This window comes from Geospiza fortis, unplaced genomic scaffold (assembly GCF_000277835.1).
Source record: "Geospiza fortis unplaced genomic scaffold, GeoFor_1.0 scaffold16, whole genome shotgun sequence".
NCBI classification, from domain to species: Eukaryota; Metazoa; Chordata; class Aves; order Passeriformes; family Thraupidae; genus Geospiza; species Geospiza fortis.
In genome coordinates, this window is record NW_005054302.1 from 1422167 (window position 1) to 1442044 (window position 19878).

The 19878-nt window shown below is 36.8% G+C and overlaps 1 protein-coding gene across 3 annotated transcripts in view; it reads right to left on the minus strand.

Annotated features, from left to right (window-relative positions):
- CDK8 (cyclin dependent kinase 8) overlaps positions 1-19878 on the minus strand; it is a 49267-nt gene that overhangs the window by 14377 nt on the left and 15012 nt on the right. For 2 of the 3 annotated variants that reach the window (XM_031066031.1, XM_031066030.1), the window contains exons 4-5: positions 3471-3528; positions 606-737 (exon numbers count right to left, since the gene is read on the minus strand). In XM_031066031.1, coding sequence (XP_030921891.1) covers positions 606-737; positions 3471-3528 — 190 coding nt within the window. The remainder of the gene's footprint in view (positions 1-605; positions 738-3470; positions 3529-19878) is intronic. The other variant, XM_031066032.1, reaches the window with a different exon arrangement.

Consider the following 19878-nt stretch of genomic DNA (forward strand, 5'->3'; position numbering starts at 1 on the left):
TCCCTTCCATAGCAAAGCTGATCAATGCAGTAAAAGTGAATCTAATCTCCCTCCAGTTTGCTGCCGGACTGTTCCCCTGTTATACAGCCCACAAAAGCTCTGGCCATCTGTCATCTGTCTTTTTCAAAGACATAGAGAGGCTAAAATGCAGCTTAATTTTACATTTTAGCTTCAGTGCAGCCACTATATTCTCCATTCTGTACAATCTTTATTGCATATCTTTATTACACTAGGTAATAACCTCTGCAATAAATTTAATGCACTTTGCCTCACAGTCATCCTAATATGAATTCTACTAGCAGTTCAAAGATGCTTCCATATTTTTATAGCCTCTAACAGCATTTATGAAAGTCCTGTGTGAAAACCACAAACTTAGATTGCATTGCAGGGCATTTGGAGATAAAACCCAGCAATATATTTCATTTCTATATATAGCCTGAGACCCCAGGAAATTAATCAATTTGTCAAAGATTCATGTTTCTTCAAGAAACAAGGAATATACCTTTAACTCAGCTACTGTCCTTTGAACAATTTATCAAAGCTTTAATATTTGGGTACAGTTTACATAAAGAACAAAACAGAACATTTTTGTCCAGTTTACTTACCAATAGCTTTGGTATAATGCCTTGCTCCAAGAAGCAACTCTGGAGCTCGATACCAGAAGGTTACAACTACTGGATCCAAGTCTGCTAAAGGCTTCAGAGGTGAATTAAATAATCGGGCAAAGCCCATGTCAGCTGCAAAATTCAAAGAGAGATGCTTTAAAATTTGAGGGAAACTAACAATTTATTTATTTTTTTAACAAACTGATTGAGTTTACTTGTTAGTACTATCACCACTCCTAGATAAAATGCAAAGGCAGACTGTAGCAGATACGAACTCTCTGAGCAGATTTTCTTTCTGTAGAAGTTACTGGATGGCATCACCTATGGAGTATATCATTATAAATCATTACTAACATGAGTCATATACAACAGTGAATTAACCATTGTTCTGAAGAAGTGCATCAACTCCTCAGGACACTGGCAAATCCTGATATTCTCTGGTAAAATACTCCCATTATTACAGGATGTTTTTTCACAAAGCAGCAATTTTTAAAGCAAGCAAAATGCAGATTCTGCAAAGGTTAGAATGATTTATAATACATACACGTACATGACAAAATCTACCTCTTCATGAAGTTAGCTGTGGCAAGACTTCCTTCACACAAAAACAGCACCTAAGCCTAACAGCATCTACCTCACTGCTGATTTTCTATCAAGATGCACTTCCAATATCAATCTATCAGCGTTGAATACCATTCAGGCTATGACTTTAAAATTTTGGTTTTGGCATTATATCATTAAAAACTGCTTTATAGAATTTGTAGTGTACAACTGCCTAGAAAGTTGTCTGAACAACTAAATATAAGTCATACAGGAAAAAATGGGCAGAGACTAAAATGTGCAGTTTCTCCCATGAAATTGCTTTCCTGACCCACCAGCCCCCGAATCCCAAGACAGAGTGACTCTATCATGTAGGGATATTCATATGCTGAGAAAGACTTGAATGAAATGAGATGAGTAGCTACCCTGAGGGAAAAGGACGTACATGCTATAGCCCAATGAGAGAACACTGCAGTGTAAATATGGGTCTCTAACTTGACTACACAATCCTTTTTTATTTTTTCATATGCATTCCTATTTATGATTGCTTTAATGCATTTAAAAAGAGAAGCATTTTACAGTTTTCTACATTAAAATATCAATTACTCAAAATTGGTCAAGTCACTAATAACTATGAATAATAAGGAAAATTGTTGGCAGAAAGTGAATTTATGACCCAAAGTGACACAAAAAGGCTATAAAAATTATTTTAAGTTAAATACCAGTTATGTATTTTTTAGAAAAATTAGTTACACTGGAAAAGTGGAAGCCCTTGGTATAACTTCTGCATTCTTTTACCGCTGCATCAATCTTAAGAAAATAAGAAAAAAAAAATCTACATTTTGGTAACACACTTAAAAATCCAAGGTTCCCCTCCCTCTTTCCCTGCTGGGAATGGATGGCTCAGAGGACTGGTGGCCCAATACAGAATCTTTCACCTGTCCATTAACAGCGTCTGACTTAATTTAGTTGTTTACTAAGTTATTCTCAAATTAATTCAAAACTATGAATTAAGAAATAAAAGGGTGGTCTATGTGCAATTACTAGCAAGTAGTTGTGTACAGCAAATATCACCACCACTGTCAAAAGTGAGTCCAGAGGATGACCTACGTGCTCTGTTTTGGAAGAAATCCTCCAGGAAGAGTAAGGTAATATGAAGAAATTTTCCCTTCCCTTCTGCTGTCCGTGCTGTACCTGTTTTCTATGCAGACCTCAATCCCTACTGCCAACCTGAAAAGCTCAGAAAGGCATTAGAAACTTTCAGAGTAGGATCTGCAGAAGCATTCAACTCTGGCCCATTGCTCCCTGGATTCCAAAGGACAAGGGAAGGCCTAGAGCAGCACTGAATGCTCCCAGAAAATCCCACCCTGAATCTTTCTACTAGTGACTAACAATATAGTTCAGATCAACAAAACAGTAAGAGAACAGAGCAACAATGCAGAAGAGTAATCTCACAAAAGAAAGCCAGAGGGAAGTGAAAAAGATGAACTAGCTTTAAAAAACCCTTCCAAATGGGGCTGCATTACCATAACAAATGTCAGCAGGCTGTGCATTAGTAGCACTGCCATGATAATGCACAGCCTGGTACAGTTTATTATTTTTAGACTATAGTTAATTTTTATTTATGTATTTAGTTTAAAACAATTGAACTTGTACAAATCATCCTCTCACTGCAAATAGTAACTCCCACCAGAAAATGTTACAATAGTGTGGAGTGTTGGGTCCTTTCTAACCTGGTACCCTCCAGGCTAGGCGTTTAGCATTAGCTATTAGCTCTCACTAAACATTTTGCATCGATTTCTGTGGTTTCTGCACTTTTAAGATCCCTTATGTTCATCTCCAAGGGACCTGCCTACTCCTTCAAAAATATTTTGTAGGCTGAATGCCATCTTTGATTCCATTATAAGATTTAAAGTTTGTAGCAATGAGTAGTTCCCTATTTAGATTTTTATAAGCAGCAGCAAGATGTCATGGCATTAGAGGTAAATGGAGGAAATTTTAAACCCCCATTTCTTTCTCCTCCTTTCCTCCTACAGCTAGCTGTCATCTTTAACCCCACATCAAAATGCCCCACCCCACACAAACACCCACTTAAGCAAAATATAATGACATTTTCCACTTTTTATTGATGAGGCTACAGCATTTCATTGTCAGAACTGGTACATGGGGCTAATATGATGAAGCCAGTCACTCAGAAAACAGCATTTAGGCAATGTGCCCAGGCACATAGTGGCATTACAGTGACTACTTTAGGTGGTACAACTGCACCTTCAGAACATTCTAACTTAAATGCTACACTGGGACTTATCAAAGATATAAACATACCAATTTTTACTCTTCCTCGCTCAGGACCTTCACCCATAACTAAAATATTAGCAGGTTTCTGTGGAAAAAAAAATAAATATACAATACATATACCACGATAAACCTAAACATTAGTCTCTGAAAAGTTAATTAAGCTTTGTTTGCCAGTTTTAAACCAACTTTGTTTTGATAAAAATGACAAGTTTGGCTGTCACAGTAATGCTGTGCAAGGACCCAGACACAGGCTCTCCCTGACTGCATCCTCCTCATGTTTCTTCTGGGCATTGCTGTGCTCCAGCAGCACATTCCCTACTGACACCCTGATGTCTGTCCCCAACACACACCAGCTGGCAGCCACCAAACTGTTGAGATTTCTACCCAAATTGCCCTAGATCCTTTCAGTGGGAGGCAGTCCCACTGCTGCCCACCACCCCAACCACAGGGATGGGAAGCCAGCTCTACAGCAAGCTTTGTCCAGGATTATTAGGCACATTTGCAGACACATCGCAGAAAAAAATACACAGGTGAGATAGAGATGAAACATATCACTTGAGATTGGAGAGAGTGCCATATCACTCAATATTGGAGAGAACACTCATCTAAATTCTTCCTATTTACAAGTGTTTACCAATTCACACAGCTGCAAAACTGGAAAGCACCGCCTTTATGATATTCTTCTTTCCTTTTTTTCTTTTACTATGGAGGCAAGTTAAATAACTGAGCTAGAGTTTGGCTGGTTAGAAGCATGGTAAGTCACTTCATAATCCTCTATTTTCTGCTGTCCTGTTTCTTCTCATAATCCATTCTCAGCATCTGTAGTCACAGGATTCCTCAACTCCTAACACAGATTATATAATGAAACCTACAGTGCTTATCTGGAGGGAAGAAAGTAAAGAAACTCAAAACTAAAGCTGATAATGTATGCCAGACTTGTTCTCAAATGCAGTGATTTAGATACCCATTGCTATGTAAATCCTGGACAAAATAGGGATTCCTACTCAGCTGTGACCTCTAAGATTGTAGTAAGGCTGAGTTACAGCTCTTGCTTTGCTTTTCCAGTTTAAACTGATCTGAAGGTAAGAATACCTGAGCAGAACAGCTTAGACCATCTAAACGTTAACGTAATAAATCCTACTATCTTTGTGTGGTTTTCTAAACACATTCTAGGATATTCTCAAGCCTTCCTGAATCTATCAGGCTCTAATGTAAACACACATGCAAAGAAGCAAAACACCACAATATGATATCAACCCAGAAGTAACTGCTATTATGTAAAAACAAGGTAGAAAATATTAGTACTTGAGCAAAAATTTTCCTTGTGAAATTAAATTATTGTTGTTTATGAAAGGCTGCAAAATGGATTTCTGAAACTCTACAATCCTTGGACAAAATATGTAAAAAGAAGCTGAGGCACTGCATTTCTGGGAACAGGTTAAGGATAGAAGATCTTATCAAAAATGTGGTAAAAAAAGGTGAAATATACTTCATTGTCTTTCCAACAGCAAGAACAACAGATCCAGCTTGTGCTGTATTAGCTCTGTGATTTCCAGAAGAAATTGTTCCCCACACCGCCACACCCCCTTTTGCTTTTTTTTAAAGAAAGGCATACATTCCAGATAAGTACTGCTTCAACATTAAAAAATGCAGAATGTGGGCACACAGCTCTCAAAGCATTTCATTTAGATGGCCTCTACAAAAGTCCTAGAAATAAACAAACTGCATACATCTTTAAATTCACAGTTAGTGCTGAACTTTATGGCAATTCAATCTGTTAGGTATGAAAACACATCATTTCACCAAAGAAATCTTTCTATTGCTACACTGTGACTCAAAGAACAAATCCACATCTTTTACAAAACCTGCTTCAATATATATGGGGTGTTAAGCTACATGTCTAATTATCATGTTTTCATTAGAGTTAACAATACATTACACAGGCACTAGAATTTTTCAGATATAAAAATACATGGACATAATACATAAAGTACCATTTTCCCCCCTTCAAGTTCACAGGTTGATAATACTCTACAAAAATGCTTTTAACATCCTCATGATATTTTCACCTTAAAATATTTTACTGTTTGGATTTTGGTAAGGACAAGAAGTCCTATTCACACAAAGACTGTCATATGCATTATACCATATGACTAATCAGCCCAGCACTGGGTAACAATTCCTGCACCAAAGATCTCCTACCCTAAGGTCAAGGCCGGTAGAGATGAAAAAGCACAGTAAGACAGTACTAGTCAGCAAAGTAAGTATCAACAGCTTGATTCACACTCAAATTTCAGAAGTTACAGAACATACTTAACAATAGAGACAATTTAGAAATCTGTGTAGGAGTATTCTAAAGCAGCAAAATAAAAAAGAACCCTCAGTTGGTCTGAAATATTCAGTAAACCTTTTTCTAAAGCCACAAGTCTTCTTCACTGAAAAAAGCTCTCTTTGGAACACAAGATTTTTCCTACAGACAAAAATATTTATGTAGTCACATCAGTGTAAAAATACATCACAGTTAAAAAAAAAAGATAAATCAGATGTCTTATTCTGGAGACTTCCATTTCTAAAATCATTGTATGCAGACACTGGAACAACATTTTTTGTTCAAAAAATTTTCCAAACAAAACTATTCAACTTAAATTTAATAGGGGGATATCTACTAGAAATCAGTATAGGAGTAGTATTGATATACCTAAATACTAAGCATTTTGAATACCCCTGAAAAACGCTGAAGTCCACTAACAAAAGTGAATACATGTGTCAGGAATTATTGTTACGCATCTTTTAATCGAGTCCACTATCTGAAGATAAAACCTCAACAAGTCCCCAAATCTGTCTATTTGGGCAACTCATTACACATTAGAAATTTATTTGCAAAGAAAAATAAGCAGTCATTAGAAGCAGAAGGGAGAAATTTGGATAAGCATTAGTTTAATTTGTTAATTTTCAGTTTAATTCTAATTATCCAGAGAAAATTGAAGTTGAAACTGCTTATTCAAATCACTTGGGCTGAGCAAGTGAAGCAAAATCTTTTAGCAATTCTTATACTGTATTCTGAAAATACTTTAAAGCAGCTATATTTTTTAATAACTACAAATTACCAACTAAAGTCCCTAATTTTTGTACTAATAAAGGAATAATTACTTTTGTCATTCAGTAAAATAATCTGTGCATGCCAGACAAATGCTAATGAGAAACCTGTTATGAAACTAAACCAAATGTGAAGAGCCATGCAGTGATGTACAGTTGAATATTTCAGAGACCAACAAAAGTGTCTGGCAATCCCATAGAACTAAATTCGAGAAAAATCACCCTTCTCCTCTCAAATCCACCTCAGCAGCAGAGGGAGAATTCATTCTCATGAAAGAATGACCTTGTGACCATGGCACAGCACTAAATCTTATCTTGTCCTATATTTGGCTTTGTAGGACTCCTCTTTATGACTCCTAGACAAATCCTCTTGTGTATTTAATCACTATTACTGCTGAAAAGAGAACCCATTGATATATCTTGAGGTACTTCTAATTTAACAATTATTTGCAAAGTGCAAAAAGAAATTCTAAACAGCAGGCTAATTTTAACCAAGGGAGGTAAAAACCCAAAGAGGTTCATAGATCTATGAAGAACTTGAGACAGTCACCTTTACCTATCTGCCCGATCTCACACAGTGCTGCTCATGGTCACCCTGAAGTCTCTGGCGATGAAGGCTGCACAATTCCCATGCAATCTTGTCTCTCACTCTTCTCCATTGCAGTGTTCTTCCTTTTCTCTGAACACCACAAACAAGGTTAGTCCCCTTGCCTCTTTTCTTCGTTAGCAGAAGGCACAGACCACCACTCCTTCACTGCAAGAACTTCCAACACTTCCTGGGACAAACATCACTCTTCAGTCCTATTACCTAGATTAAAAAAAAACCCTGAAGCTCTCTCCTGCTCTGTGTTTCTTGGTAGGCTATTTTTGTTTCTGGATCTATGCTCATTCTTGCTGATTTCCTCTAGCTGTTCTGCCTTGGGCCACCCATTTCTTTGAACTCCAGTGCTGCAAATTACACATTGCTCCTGCTGAGGCTTCACTAATGCTAAATGCAGTGGAGAGATTGTTTTACATGCCTTGCACAGCATCTTCCACTCTGTATGATCCCAGTATGGTATCCTGCCTCACTGCATAAGGCTATTGATGCATGGTAAGGTTACCAGCCGTGCATTTTCTCCATATCTTTTTGGCAGGACTACTACTATGAACAAACGTTGCAGTCACATATTGCTTCTTAACACATACTGAAAATGTTTGTGTTCTTTCACAGAGGGGAAACCAGACTTCAGAACTTATATGAATTGCTGTCTTGAAGGCAAAAATGCAAACAAAATTAAAATTATACCAGTCTATGTCATGATGAGATGTGACAGAAAAAAACCCATCACTCCTGCTGCTCAGAGGAAGTTATTGATAGAAGCAGGAGATGACTATTTATTCCAAATTTGTATATGAGGTATCTGGAAATCTTAGGACATTGTCTCATGCTCCTGGAAAAGTATTTTGGTGTTAGGCCCTCCTTTCACTAAGCTTTACTCACCAAAGCAGGGAGGAAAGAACTGGGCATTTTTAGACAGCTTAGCCATTGCAATTTTTGATACTTAGTACTCTAAGCATCAAACCAGTCTGCAGGAACTATTATTCCACATAGGTTTTGCTACTAGTCTGTTTCTGAAATCACCAGTTTTCAAAGACTGATTTTAAACATAGGTATCGGTGAGTAATCTAAACTCCTTTGAATTACCTGTTATGATATTATAATGTCAACACTACCTCCTCCCCATCCACATTATTAACTGCTTGCAACATTTCTATGTATACTAATGAACAGACTCATACTCTTTACACATCCTTTTTAATGCACCTTTTAATAAGGTTTTAGTATAATCCTAACCAATTTTCATTTGGATAATCCAATACTTACGAGTTGAGCTCCTAAAACATTACTCTCTAGAGGATTCACAATAATGGGGTGAGTCACACCAGTGGTATTTGTTAACTCCTGGTATTTGTGCGTCCTTACTGGCTGTGGGACCAGTTTACAGAACTAGCTATGCCATCCATTTCCACCTGTGATGAGCCATGATAATTTATAAGAACATAATACTGGTTTTCAATTTAAAAAAAAGAGCAGGTGAACTTTAAAAGAACCATACTAGACAAAGGGCTTTTATCCCTAAATTATTTTGCTTTTGCAACTATGACATCAACAATGATTCTATTATGATTTATAGCGAATGACTTCTTTATATTTTAGACTTCAAAGTATCATACTGAACAATACAGAAATTATAATCTATATTAAACAATATATATTTAAAAACACAACCCCACAATCATACAAAACCATAACTGAACTTCTTCAGCTGTATTTGAGCAAATGTCTGTGAAGCATGAAACACAAGTAAATTAAAAATGTCTTGCTGGGAAGAAAAAAATCAAAAACGTTTTGAAAGACAACTGCAAGGGCTTAGCAAGTTGCAGCCTGCTCAGAAGAGCACTTTTGTGGCACAGTGGTAGAAATGGTAATATACTGATGTTGTTTATCACTTCCCAGTCAGGTCCTCTGACAAGAAAAACTGCGCAGCAAGACCTACTAGCCTTCAGCTTGGCTTGCAAAATTCACACCCCATCTCAAGGTCTGTGACTCTCAAAAGAGTCAATGTTTATGCTTCTTCTGGCACATCTCTAACAACCTTGTTGATCTTCAAGCAGACATAACTTACATCAAAATATTTCCTTATTATCAAGGTGTTATGATCTCTTATTGCATTCTAAGGGACTGCAGCTGTCCTATTGGATCAGTTTAAAGTTAGAGAAAATAATTTCATTTTCATTCCAAAATAATTCAATTTTCTTTCCACTTTAACAAAACTGACTACTTCAACACTAAATAGTACTCTAGCACTCTGCTAGCAGTGACAATATAACCTTATTCAAATGATAGTATCAGCACTTTTCTGAAGTTAATTGCTTTCCCTTGAATTCAAAGATGTTCATTTTCTCTTGCAACTGATTGGGGCTTTAAAACATATTATAATCAAAAGACCACTACAAACACTGGTGAAAACAATGGCTCCACAGAATATCTTAATGTTCAGATTTAATACATGTTTTCTGATTACAGAACACATAAATTGTAAAAAGCACTGCAAAATTAAGAAAGCCTGTTTTAATGTAATACTTCCTGTTCATTATCTTCTTATAAAGAACATCCCAGAGCTCTTTAAAATAAATAAATTGAGCATCTAAATAAAATTCTCTTTAAAACTAAGAGCCATTAAAATTACCAGTTACAGCCAAACAAAAACAAACCCCTAAATTATCAAAGCACACATGTGCAAAAATTTTAAAAGTACAGGAAGTATTTGGATAGGATAGAAAATAGAGGGATGCTGTATCTATGCCAAGGGGGCCTTCTGCTAGCTACCATCAACCATATTTTATCTCTGTTTCAGCCTGATGAAAGCTGTTAGTCTCACTACTATGTTTTTAGGCTCTGAACACACTCCAAAAATTTTCTTTCACTGCTGTCACTCAATTACTGCCAACTTGGGGCACTGTAACTTATTAAAAGCTTGCGCACTGCCTAATACACAGACTTTTCTCACTTTCACTGGAATTGAATTCAAGCTGAATAAAAAAATTAATTACTCTTTTCAGGCCAACTCTCTCACTCCCTAGAAATGTCAGCACAAGCAGCAGCGCATGACTTTCTGTACTAAGACTCAAAGCAAGGAAAGGTGGATATCATAGGCAAAAATATTATAGCAGGAAAATCTACCATGTCAAATATCATTAACACATCATTCAAAAGTGTAATAACAAGCTTAATACATTAAAATGAACATGAAGAAATGTATTTCCTGTGGGTTCTGCTACAGCAGTGATTACTCTGTCCATAGGTTAGAATGACTCTGGATGCTGTGGACACATCAGAGCAGGATCAAATGCATGCTCTGAAACCAGTTTTTAGGTACTATGTTATTTTATATATAATTCCATCTCCCTTTGAAATTCAAAGTTCTGCCTCTCAAGTAAGGATTTGAAATGTGTAATAAAAACCCAGTACTATTTTTGTTCAGTAATTTTGTTAGAGCAGTTTCTGTGGGGTGACAGGCATTCAGTAGTACTGTAATCTCACATATCCCAAAACTTTCACACAAAGGCAGAAAGCTGTCTTATTTACTCATTGGTTTACATGGAGGTGTGTTAACCCTTGCCATTTTCTTTAAAAGCCCTACTTTGCTGTTGTTTTTAATTTAAGTAGTAATTTCATTACTTCCATATCACCCTACTTATATGGACTATAAACAACTCCTCCCTGATCTGGATTAAGAAAAAATACCAAAAGTGAAAAGCCTTTGTAATTTACTACTATGCACTTTCCAGTGTTGCATGGGCTTTGCTCGTGTTAGAGCACTTTTGTGCACAGAACAAATACAGTATTTCAAACTACATCCCAAGTATCCCTTTTGTGTCACTCATAGTCACAGTAAGACAGATGAAGCTGGGAGTTCATAAAGAATAAGCTCTTACATGGGATAAGTGTGTCCTATTCATAACATTACTTTAAAACTCCCCAGATTAGAGTTACTCAAAGGACTGTTATCTTTTCCTCTATATCATGAATATAGATCACTGATACAGAATATAGCATTTTCTTTGTACAGCAGACTCCAGTGAAAACACTTATTATGGCTACTTCCTATATTTTGAACAATCCATATTCCTACCTTTCACAGCATTTCATGGTGTAATAACTTTTCCACAACCTTAACAAGGTACTTAGCAGGTGCCTCTAAAATCATACCCTAGGGTTTTTCCTAACCCTGCTAAAGGGTTTTTATTGACTAAACTTACTTTACAGGTACATTTATGATCAAAAAGCTTCTGCTCCTCCATACTTCTCTTAGGTCAGAACCACAAGTTATGCTGGTATTTTTTCCAGCTGGCTAGTATAGCTCATCATCTTTATGGCAGGAATTAAATCTGAAGTTTCTAGCACACCTTTCCTCTGCAGAATTCTTACCTCTATTTGTATTTACATATATAGATATGAGAGCTCCTGCAGCCAGTTTACTGTAACTACTGAGATGACTGAGTCTGCCTTCAAACAGTGAAGGATTACTTATATTACTCTTTACAGCACCACAATCAGGTATCTGGCCATCTTGGAAAGCCAGCACATGAAAAAACAGGCTAGTAACGAAAGAACAAATTTATAGCTACAGAAAAGAAAGAAATCTAATATAGTCTGCCCAGTAGCTGACGTATTTTCCTCCCTCAATGTGTCATATATATGCAGATAGATATAAGTAATCATCTACAAATTATATTCCTCAATATATTACTTATATTACACCATTCTACTTCAGTTATCAATTTACTTAAAATGACCTGGAATTTTAAAAAGTCAAAATATTTCTAAGCTTCAAAAAATCAAAAGAAGTATTTCAGGATTTGTCCCTGGTTCAACCATCAACACACTTCTCCCAGAACACATGCCCTCCTCTACATGACATTTGCTTTTCATGACATTTGAAAGAAATAGTCTGTTTTGACACCTCATCCTTTTACCAAAGGTGCCTGAAATTTGCTAACAGATACAAAGATCACTTGAGGAAACTAAGAACTAGCATGCCCAGGTAAGCTGTGTCTCCTTAAACAATCACACAGTATCAACAGACCAACATAATCTTCTTTTTATTATAAAACATGCAACACAACTTGCATTTTCCAAACTATTTTTTCCTAGAGACTGTAGAAGCCACACTATCATTTTGCATATCTGCAACTCTAAAGCACCACTTTGTCTCCAGCTTAGAAATCAATATGCAATATGAAGACACATGTGTTTCTGGTGCTGTAATTAAATGCATATTCCACAAGACAAGGACAAACTTCCTAAAGGCACAGAAAAGGCCTGTATTGATTACATATCCTGTAAGGCAAAGATGCAAATGGTTATAAAGATCAGTTCTGAAACATTCAATTTAGTCCTGAAGGGCTCCAGAGGAATGAGGAAAAAGATTCAAATTTGGAATTCCCTTTGGCAACAGTTTTCACTGCCTGTTAACTGGTCCAAGACTGCAGGTTAAAATTATTCCATGTACAATGATGTAGAAATGTCAGGGGGAAAAAACTGTCTGCTTCCATCGCTTCTTGTGTCTGACGGTTCTGCAGCAGATAAGGCAAAATATCTCACTAAAACATCAATAAGCATCATGATCAATAATCATGTAATGCAACTCCATGACTACAAATCCTTATCTGTGTTGCACTTGTCTGTCACTAACATATCTGATGGCAGTTCAATAAGTAGTCTTACTTTTTCCATTTATTTTCTGCACCTTGTACTTCTTTCATGTCAAAGTCTACAATGATTTCAGAATGCCAAATTCGGAGACTTTACCTGCACTTTCTCTAAGCAACAACAGTGTCCGAGTACTTGTGTCCAGGTTTGGTAAATCAGCAAAGCCCCTCTTATAATACATATATTGCTTCATCTTGAGCTTCCCTTTAAACTTTGGACAAAGACTGTGTTTACTCTAGTTTCAAAACAAGATATATTCATCAATAATGATGAATAAAATTGCTGTCCGTATTACCGCCAGTTCTAAACATGAAGGTTGTGAGAACTGGGTTTTATTACCACACAGGATAAATTATTTTGAGAATTATTTATTGCAAAGAAATACTGAGCTAACAAGAAGAAAAACTAAATTTATGTTCCACCAGACAAAAGTCAGTACCCCAGACACAATGATGTAGTCAGACCTTTTGGGAACACCTGCGATAATAAAGGGCTACAAAAAATTACAAATAGGGCTGGACTTGGCAATCAAGCAAATGGGGCTTTGAATAAAAGCAGCAGTCTAAGAGAGGTATATTTGAAAAACCTGTACCTGGAATAGGTATTTCTGACCTTTCCTTGCACCCCTACTTTCACTTAAATCAAGAAAATAAATGAGCTTTTCACTTGCAATCAGAAAAATATCCATCAAATGTTCCCCTATTCAGCACTTCATCTTTTTATAAATTGGAATCTAACAGCATTGTGTGATAAAAGATAATCAAATAACCTTTAGGACTGATTTAGCATTTTTGCTAAACACAGGTTGCTTGAATAAAAATTTTCAAGTGTTATCTGTTCATCTCATGTTATTACACAAATCTTGGAGTCTTTACTATTCTTTCACAATCCTTACTTAAAACTTGTTAAATGGCTTTGCATTTTCTTGTAAGTTCTAAAGCTAAAGATGATCAACCTGTAAAAAGCTGTGAAAGACTACATTCAGATTCAAAAATTGCTTAAAGGGACATAGCCTGTGAATTAAAACAAAATAAAATCTTTTCACTACCTTTAAAGATTGATTTACAAAATCACCAGGAAGTCTTGCAGTGAAGGCCCAAACACAACTGGAAGAATAGACTGAATAGTTCCTTTTCATTTATATTCTCCATTTGATCTTAGTACTGAGCACCTTTAGTGAAGAATGAAAAATATAGGCCTGATAGCTTAAGGCTTGGGTATATCTTTCTAGAGATATTGCCATTACACAAATATTTCACACCAAACAACTGATGATCCAGTAGAAGTATATCTTTCATTTTTTGACCCCACAGCTTCCAGAAAGGTTTTAGGGAATACATCACTGTATTCCTCAGGAAAGAAAATGGCACCATGTCATACCTCTCATCATACTGCAGTCATTTTGCAAGATACATTGCAAAAATGTCATGCTGCACTTCAAAAATTGGGTATTTCACCGTTTTCTTCACACTGTTCCTTATTCCTTGGGAGCTATTTGATCTTTCATACTCATCTTACACCTGGCTCCCACACAGCCCACACTTGGTACCTGGCATCTCTTCTCTTGATTTGTCATCAGCTGGATGTTAGACTTTGAAAGAGCAGTAACTGAATTTTTCAAGACAAATCAAATGGTGAATATACAACTCATCCACAGAATGGCCGAGGCTGGAAGGTGCCGCTGGAAACCATCTGCCAGCTTCTTGAGGGTGTGCTCCAAATCACTGTTCAGGTTACCAATCATGATGTTAAACAGCACTGAACTCAGAATCAGCCCTTGGGACTCCACCAGTGACTGGTGTCCAGCTTCACTTGGTGGCACTGTTAACAATCCTTTAAGCCCTTCAACTCCTCCCATTTTCCATGCCCTTCACTGTGCACTTCCTGGTGTGTACTTCCCTAGCTTGTCTGCAGGGTTGGATGGGATGCAGGGCTGAAAGCCTTACTGAAGTAAGTAACATCCACCACTGTTAGCCCATCCATCGAGCTCACCACTGAAGGCTTTCAGGCTGGCCAGGCACAATCTCCCCTGTATAAAAATCCATGCTGGCTACTCTCAATCACCTTGATATCTTCCAAATGTTTGAAAATGGCTTCCAGGAGGACATGATCCATCACCTTTCCAGTGATCAAGGCGAGAGTGGCTGGGAATGTAATTTCCCAGACCCTTCTTGAAGACAGGAGTGACATTTGCCTTCTTCCCCTCAGGAGCTTCCCCTGATAGCTATGACCTTTCAAAGAGAGCGGTCTCACAATTACTTGCATATATGAATATGAAGCACAAGACTTAATATATCTCTATGGGCTTCTCTACAGTGAACTCAAAGATCTCTGACTACTTTTCCAGATAGAAGGCTGGTAGCACTGCAACAATATGCTCTATTTCTACCTTTAAATATGCATTTGTACAAAACTGACAGACATTACTCAGTCAAAAGTTTCACCTAACAGGCTATTTTTTTCAGGGTTTTTTGGATTGGTTCTCTCATTTTTTCATCACTGGCATGAACACCAAATACTAAAATTTTGCAGTCTCTTTTGATAACTTCTACATTTTCGTTACTTACTTTTGAAAGTGTAATCTGTGTTTGAAAGTGTAATCTAATACATTAAGAAAGTGCTCAGAAAGGCAGGCAAGGGAGTAGTCATACTCCCTGTAAACAGAAAAATTAAGAAACACTAGATAATATTTCAACTACTGAATATTTAGAACTATTGTAAAGTACAACTCACAGGAAAGCATGTGATTAGAAGCACATGCAAGAAAATAAAGTTCTGCCAAACACACTGCTCTTTTGTGATCTCACAAAAGTACATACCTAATGAAAAACACCTTGGAAACAAGAATCTTGGGAAATATAACAGCTGACAACCAGAAGAGTGATTGGGTTTGGATTGCTGGGAGTTGTTTTCTCCTCTGAAAGCAAATCATCAGCAAGTCATTATAACACCTTTTGGGAAATAACACCTATTACTTGTCGATCTGCTTAGAGTAGAAAATCACCCTACTTTTTAAAGCTGCAAACTTATTTCTAGTAACATGCATTATTATTACTTTCTTCTTTTCAAGGATTTAGGTTCACTCTCTCAAATGACCACAGCTTTGGAAGTTTTATAGGAAGACAGAAGAGCATTCCTGTATTTATGAAATAATTCTTAAATATTGACAGGGAGACATCCTTGGATTCTAGAGTTCTAATGAGGAAAATTGTAAATTGCCAAAGTAAAAATTCCATATATTTAACTTTGCCTAAAGGACATATTTAAGTGATTAACTTTATGGAGCCTGGAAAGTAATTAAGATCCTGTTTACAAAAAAAAGACTCTGGCAGTGGATTTTCCTCATTCCTTGTTAAAAGAACATCTTTAATATTCTCACTAATCCCAAACACAGTAGCAGATATCCTTGGGAAGAGTCCAGATCTCAGGAAGCTATGCACCAACTGTATTAAAGCCTGACTGCCTCAAAGCTTATTAAAAGCCAGTGCTCATCCCACAGCAGCCCTCGAGCTGAGTTGCACACTAGGAACACCTTCCCCACACTGCACTGCTGCCAGTCTGCAAACGTCCACAGTGACACAAGCCTAGGCTAACCAGGACACTGATGTTATTGACAAAGGCTAAGAGACTGTTAATTCCTTTGGCAAGAGATAGGAGGAGAAGAATGGGAAGCAGAAGCCCAGCACTCTGTTCCCCACTTCCATACCTCACTTGCCAAGTGGCAATTCATCTGTTCAACACCCACTCACACCAGGCACAAAGAAATAGGCCAGAGAATGTAGTCTGAAGATTTAGGAACAAAAATAATTTTATACTACTGTCCCAGCTTCAGTACTAGAAGATGTGCGAGACTTCCTCTAGGGTTTTTTTGCTGGAGTTTTCTGGGGATGGTGGTGGTATGTTTTTAAGCACTGCTGCATCGTGGAAGTATTTCAAATAGCCTAGGTGCCAATTCCATTATTAATGTAAATTGCAGACTAATCTTTCTTACTGTCACCATACAGAAGCTGTGGAGGGGTGCTCATCTCTTACCCAAGACTGGATCCTGATTATGTAGACAGGACTACTACCAAAAAAATTAAATAGAGATGCACTTTCAAATGCTAACAGGCATGGCTTAAAAGTTATTGTACCATGCAAAAGGACCTCTATTTTGAGTCCATTACTTGAAAAAAACCTTCCAAGCATGCTGTGAAGTGCATGCTGTCTTTTCCTTTACTGCTGAAGTTGCATATTGATGAAAACAGATCTATGGCAAATCTTCGGCTTATGCTTATTTTTAGTGTGGAATAAGAGCTTTGAGTAAAGGAAGAAGCACAATAGCTGCATATTATAAAGTGGAAAAAATACTCAGAAAATAAGTCAGCAAAATGCAGTATGTTACAAGCATGCTTGATAACTAAATTCAAAATATTATTAAAACTATAATTGATGCACTTTGTGGTAATTATATGAAGTGTTCTTATTTCCTTCCTGCTACAGTCAGAGCATGAATAAACAATCTGCTTTCAATTGCTCTCAGCCTTGAAATTTAAAGAGGCTGAAGAATATGCACGTCAAACAAGAAATTTTAAAAGGGCTGGCATATACTTGTTGAAAAATTTTACTGGTACGTTTCAAAAACTTATGAAAAGTTAACTACTCAAGTACAGTAGTATTCAAGGCAGTATTCAAAGGCAAATACAATTAACATCTCCCTGCTCTGATGGAAATTGTGAATTGGCTTTCAGGTACCCAGTGGAAGAAAAACAGTCAAGTATTTAAGTTACTGCAAAGATTTGTACACATTTTCTTTGTAAAAGGCATACCATGACCACAAACTCCACAACAGACAATCATTGTCTTCCAACAGATTTTACTGTTTCATATAGAATTCAGTCACTTTATACAAACCTTATATGGGTTGAGATTTCTTGATTTCAACACTGTGAAGATAAATTTCAGTCTAAGTTTGTGTGATTTCAATAGCTGATACATTTTACTGCCCAGCTTGTAGCAAGAAAGGAGTTGGTTTATGCCATATTTTGTTTCTGATTAGAGAAGTCAAAATCTAAAAAAACTCCAAAAAAAATAGCGCCCTAAAAGCTAATTAGACTCAGATGTCTTAAAAGAAAATACCAAAAAAACAAAACCCCAACAGAAAACCAATCCAAACCCAGGAAACTGCACTTAGAAATTATACAGATAATCCATACCCGTTAAAAAATTCCTTATCCAATGAAAGAATAACAGATTTTTTTTTTTTGTCAAGTACTGTATACTCTTTAGCCTCCTACCAGCCCCAAGCACCATCACTCTTGTAATAATATAGTATATGACATGAAAGCAAGCATGTTACTTCAGCAGCTCTGTGGGTGTATCTAAATCCAGGAAAACATAAAACATCTAGAAACTACAGCAATACCTATCGTTTAAAGGCACAATAGGAGTTAAAATTGATGCTCTAACACTGATATTCCTGAAGAATAACATTACAGGTATCCTGGAACAGAAAATCAGACGTAAGCATTAACGTCAGTTATGCTGCTTTGAATCAGAATGTTAGTGAAGTCCCAATTCTCAAGCTTAACCACCAGGTCCCTGTCTTTCCACGACAAAACACTAGGTAGAATCCCTTCTCTTACTCAGGTTATTTCCAGACCCTGATAAAAGAAAGCAAGCATTGGCAGGTGTAATTCTGTCTTTTGTTCTGCAGGAAACATGTGCCTTCTGAATTCAGCTCAAACTGGAGAATTTTAAAATAACAAGTCCGAAGGTTTCCATGGACAAGGCAGCACAGGCAGCCCCTGTACAGCTCTTACAGGATTCTCACCAACACAGCTGGACAAGGTTCCGGTGGGAAGACCTCTCAGTCTCTGCCTCAAGCTTTTGGTCTCTTCCTCAGATTATCACAAGACAACCAATTGTGATGGTGGATTTTCTGCTGGAAGGAAACTTCACGCTGGACTGAGACCACCAACTCATTTCACAAAAAATAAGATGGCAGTAGTTTTTTTGCAGTTGCCAACTTAAACTGTATCTGAGCTACACCCCTAGATGTGAAAGGCTCTGTAATAAATTACCAATCTCCTGAGCCATCCAGTTAACAACATGCCTGGTTTTCTTTTAAGCATTATTTCACATTCATAAATTTTCTGAAACTGTAGAATGTAAAACATTAGAAAAATTTAGATTCTTGATGACAAATCATTTGCTTCCTGTGTGCCTCTTAAAAATATAATAAAGTTGTCTAAGTAGTAACATGCACTATGTATTTCTATACTATGTTTTGCTCCACTACTTCATGAGTCATGACAAAGCAATCACAACCTTTTTGATTTTCCTCCTGCAGTGCTAAGGCTTTTGTTCCATTTCTAAAACCAGGAGCAAATTAAAATCATCCACACAATCACTGCAATAAAGCAAAGTTTCCTTGTACTTCAGTTCTGAAAATGCTATTTATCAGAGGGATACCTTTTGCCTTCCATCCAAATGGAGAAACTGGCATTCTGTAAAAGCATTTATCAGGCATGAAAATAGATGTCAAAAAAACTAGTCCTTGACCACATTTCCAGGAACACTATTAAAGCTATTTCAAAGACCAAAAGTGACTCTGGAGGAATAGTAAGGAAGCCAGACTTATTTCACCAAACACAGACTATCACAGGCAATACTGACTCATAGGGAATGAAAGGTCAAACTAATGATACTTTTAATTACTGAAATTTAATTTGTGCATAAGAGTATCGTATATAAGTGGTACGCTTAGAAGTGAATTGAAAAAAAAGAATGCTACCAAAGAGTAAGAGCTACAGACAAGTGGATCAGAGAAATTACCCAATTTCAAGACAACAGACAAAAGAGACCAGTTACTGAGGGTCTGTTTTGAAGGCAAATATATAACAACTGGTGTGTTTCACCAGTTGAAAAGAATTTGCTGGTTAAAGACACTAACTCAGGTTAAAAATGTTTTCCTTATATTGTAGTTTGAATAAACATCAGTTTACTTGCAGAAATCATCTAAAGTTGGTGTGGCTATATTGCTGGTAGATTATAAACATTAGGAGAAAATAATGCCTTTGAAAAGTCACTTTCCTACAT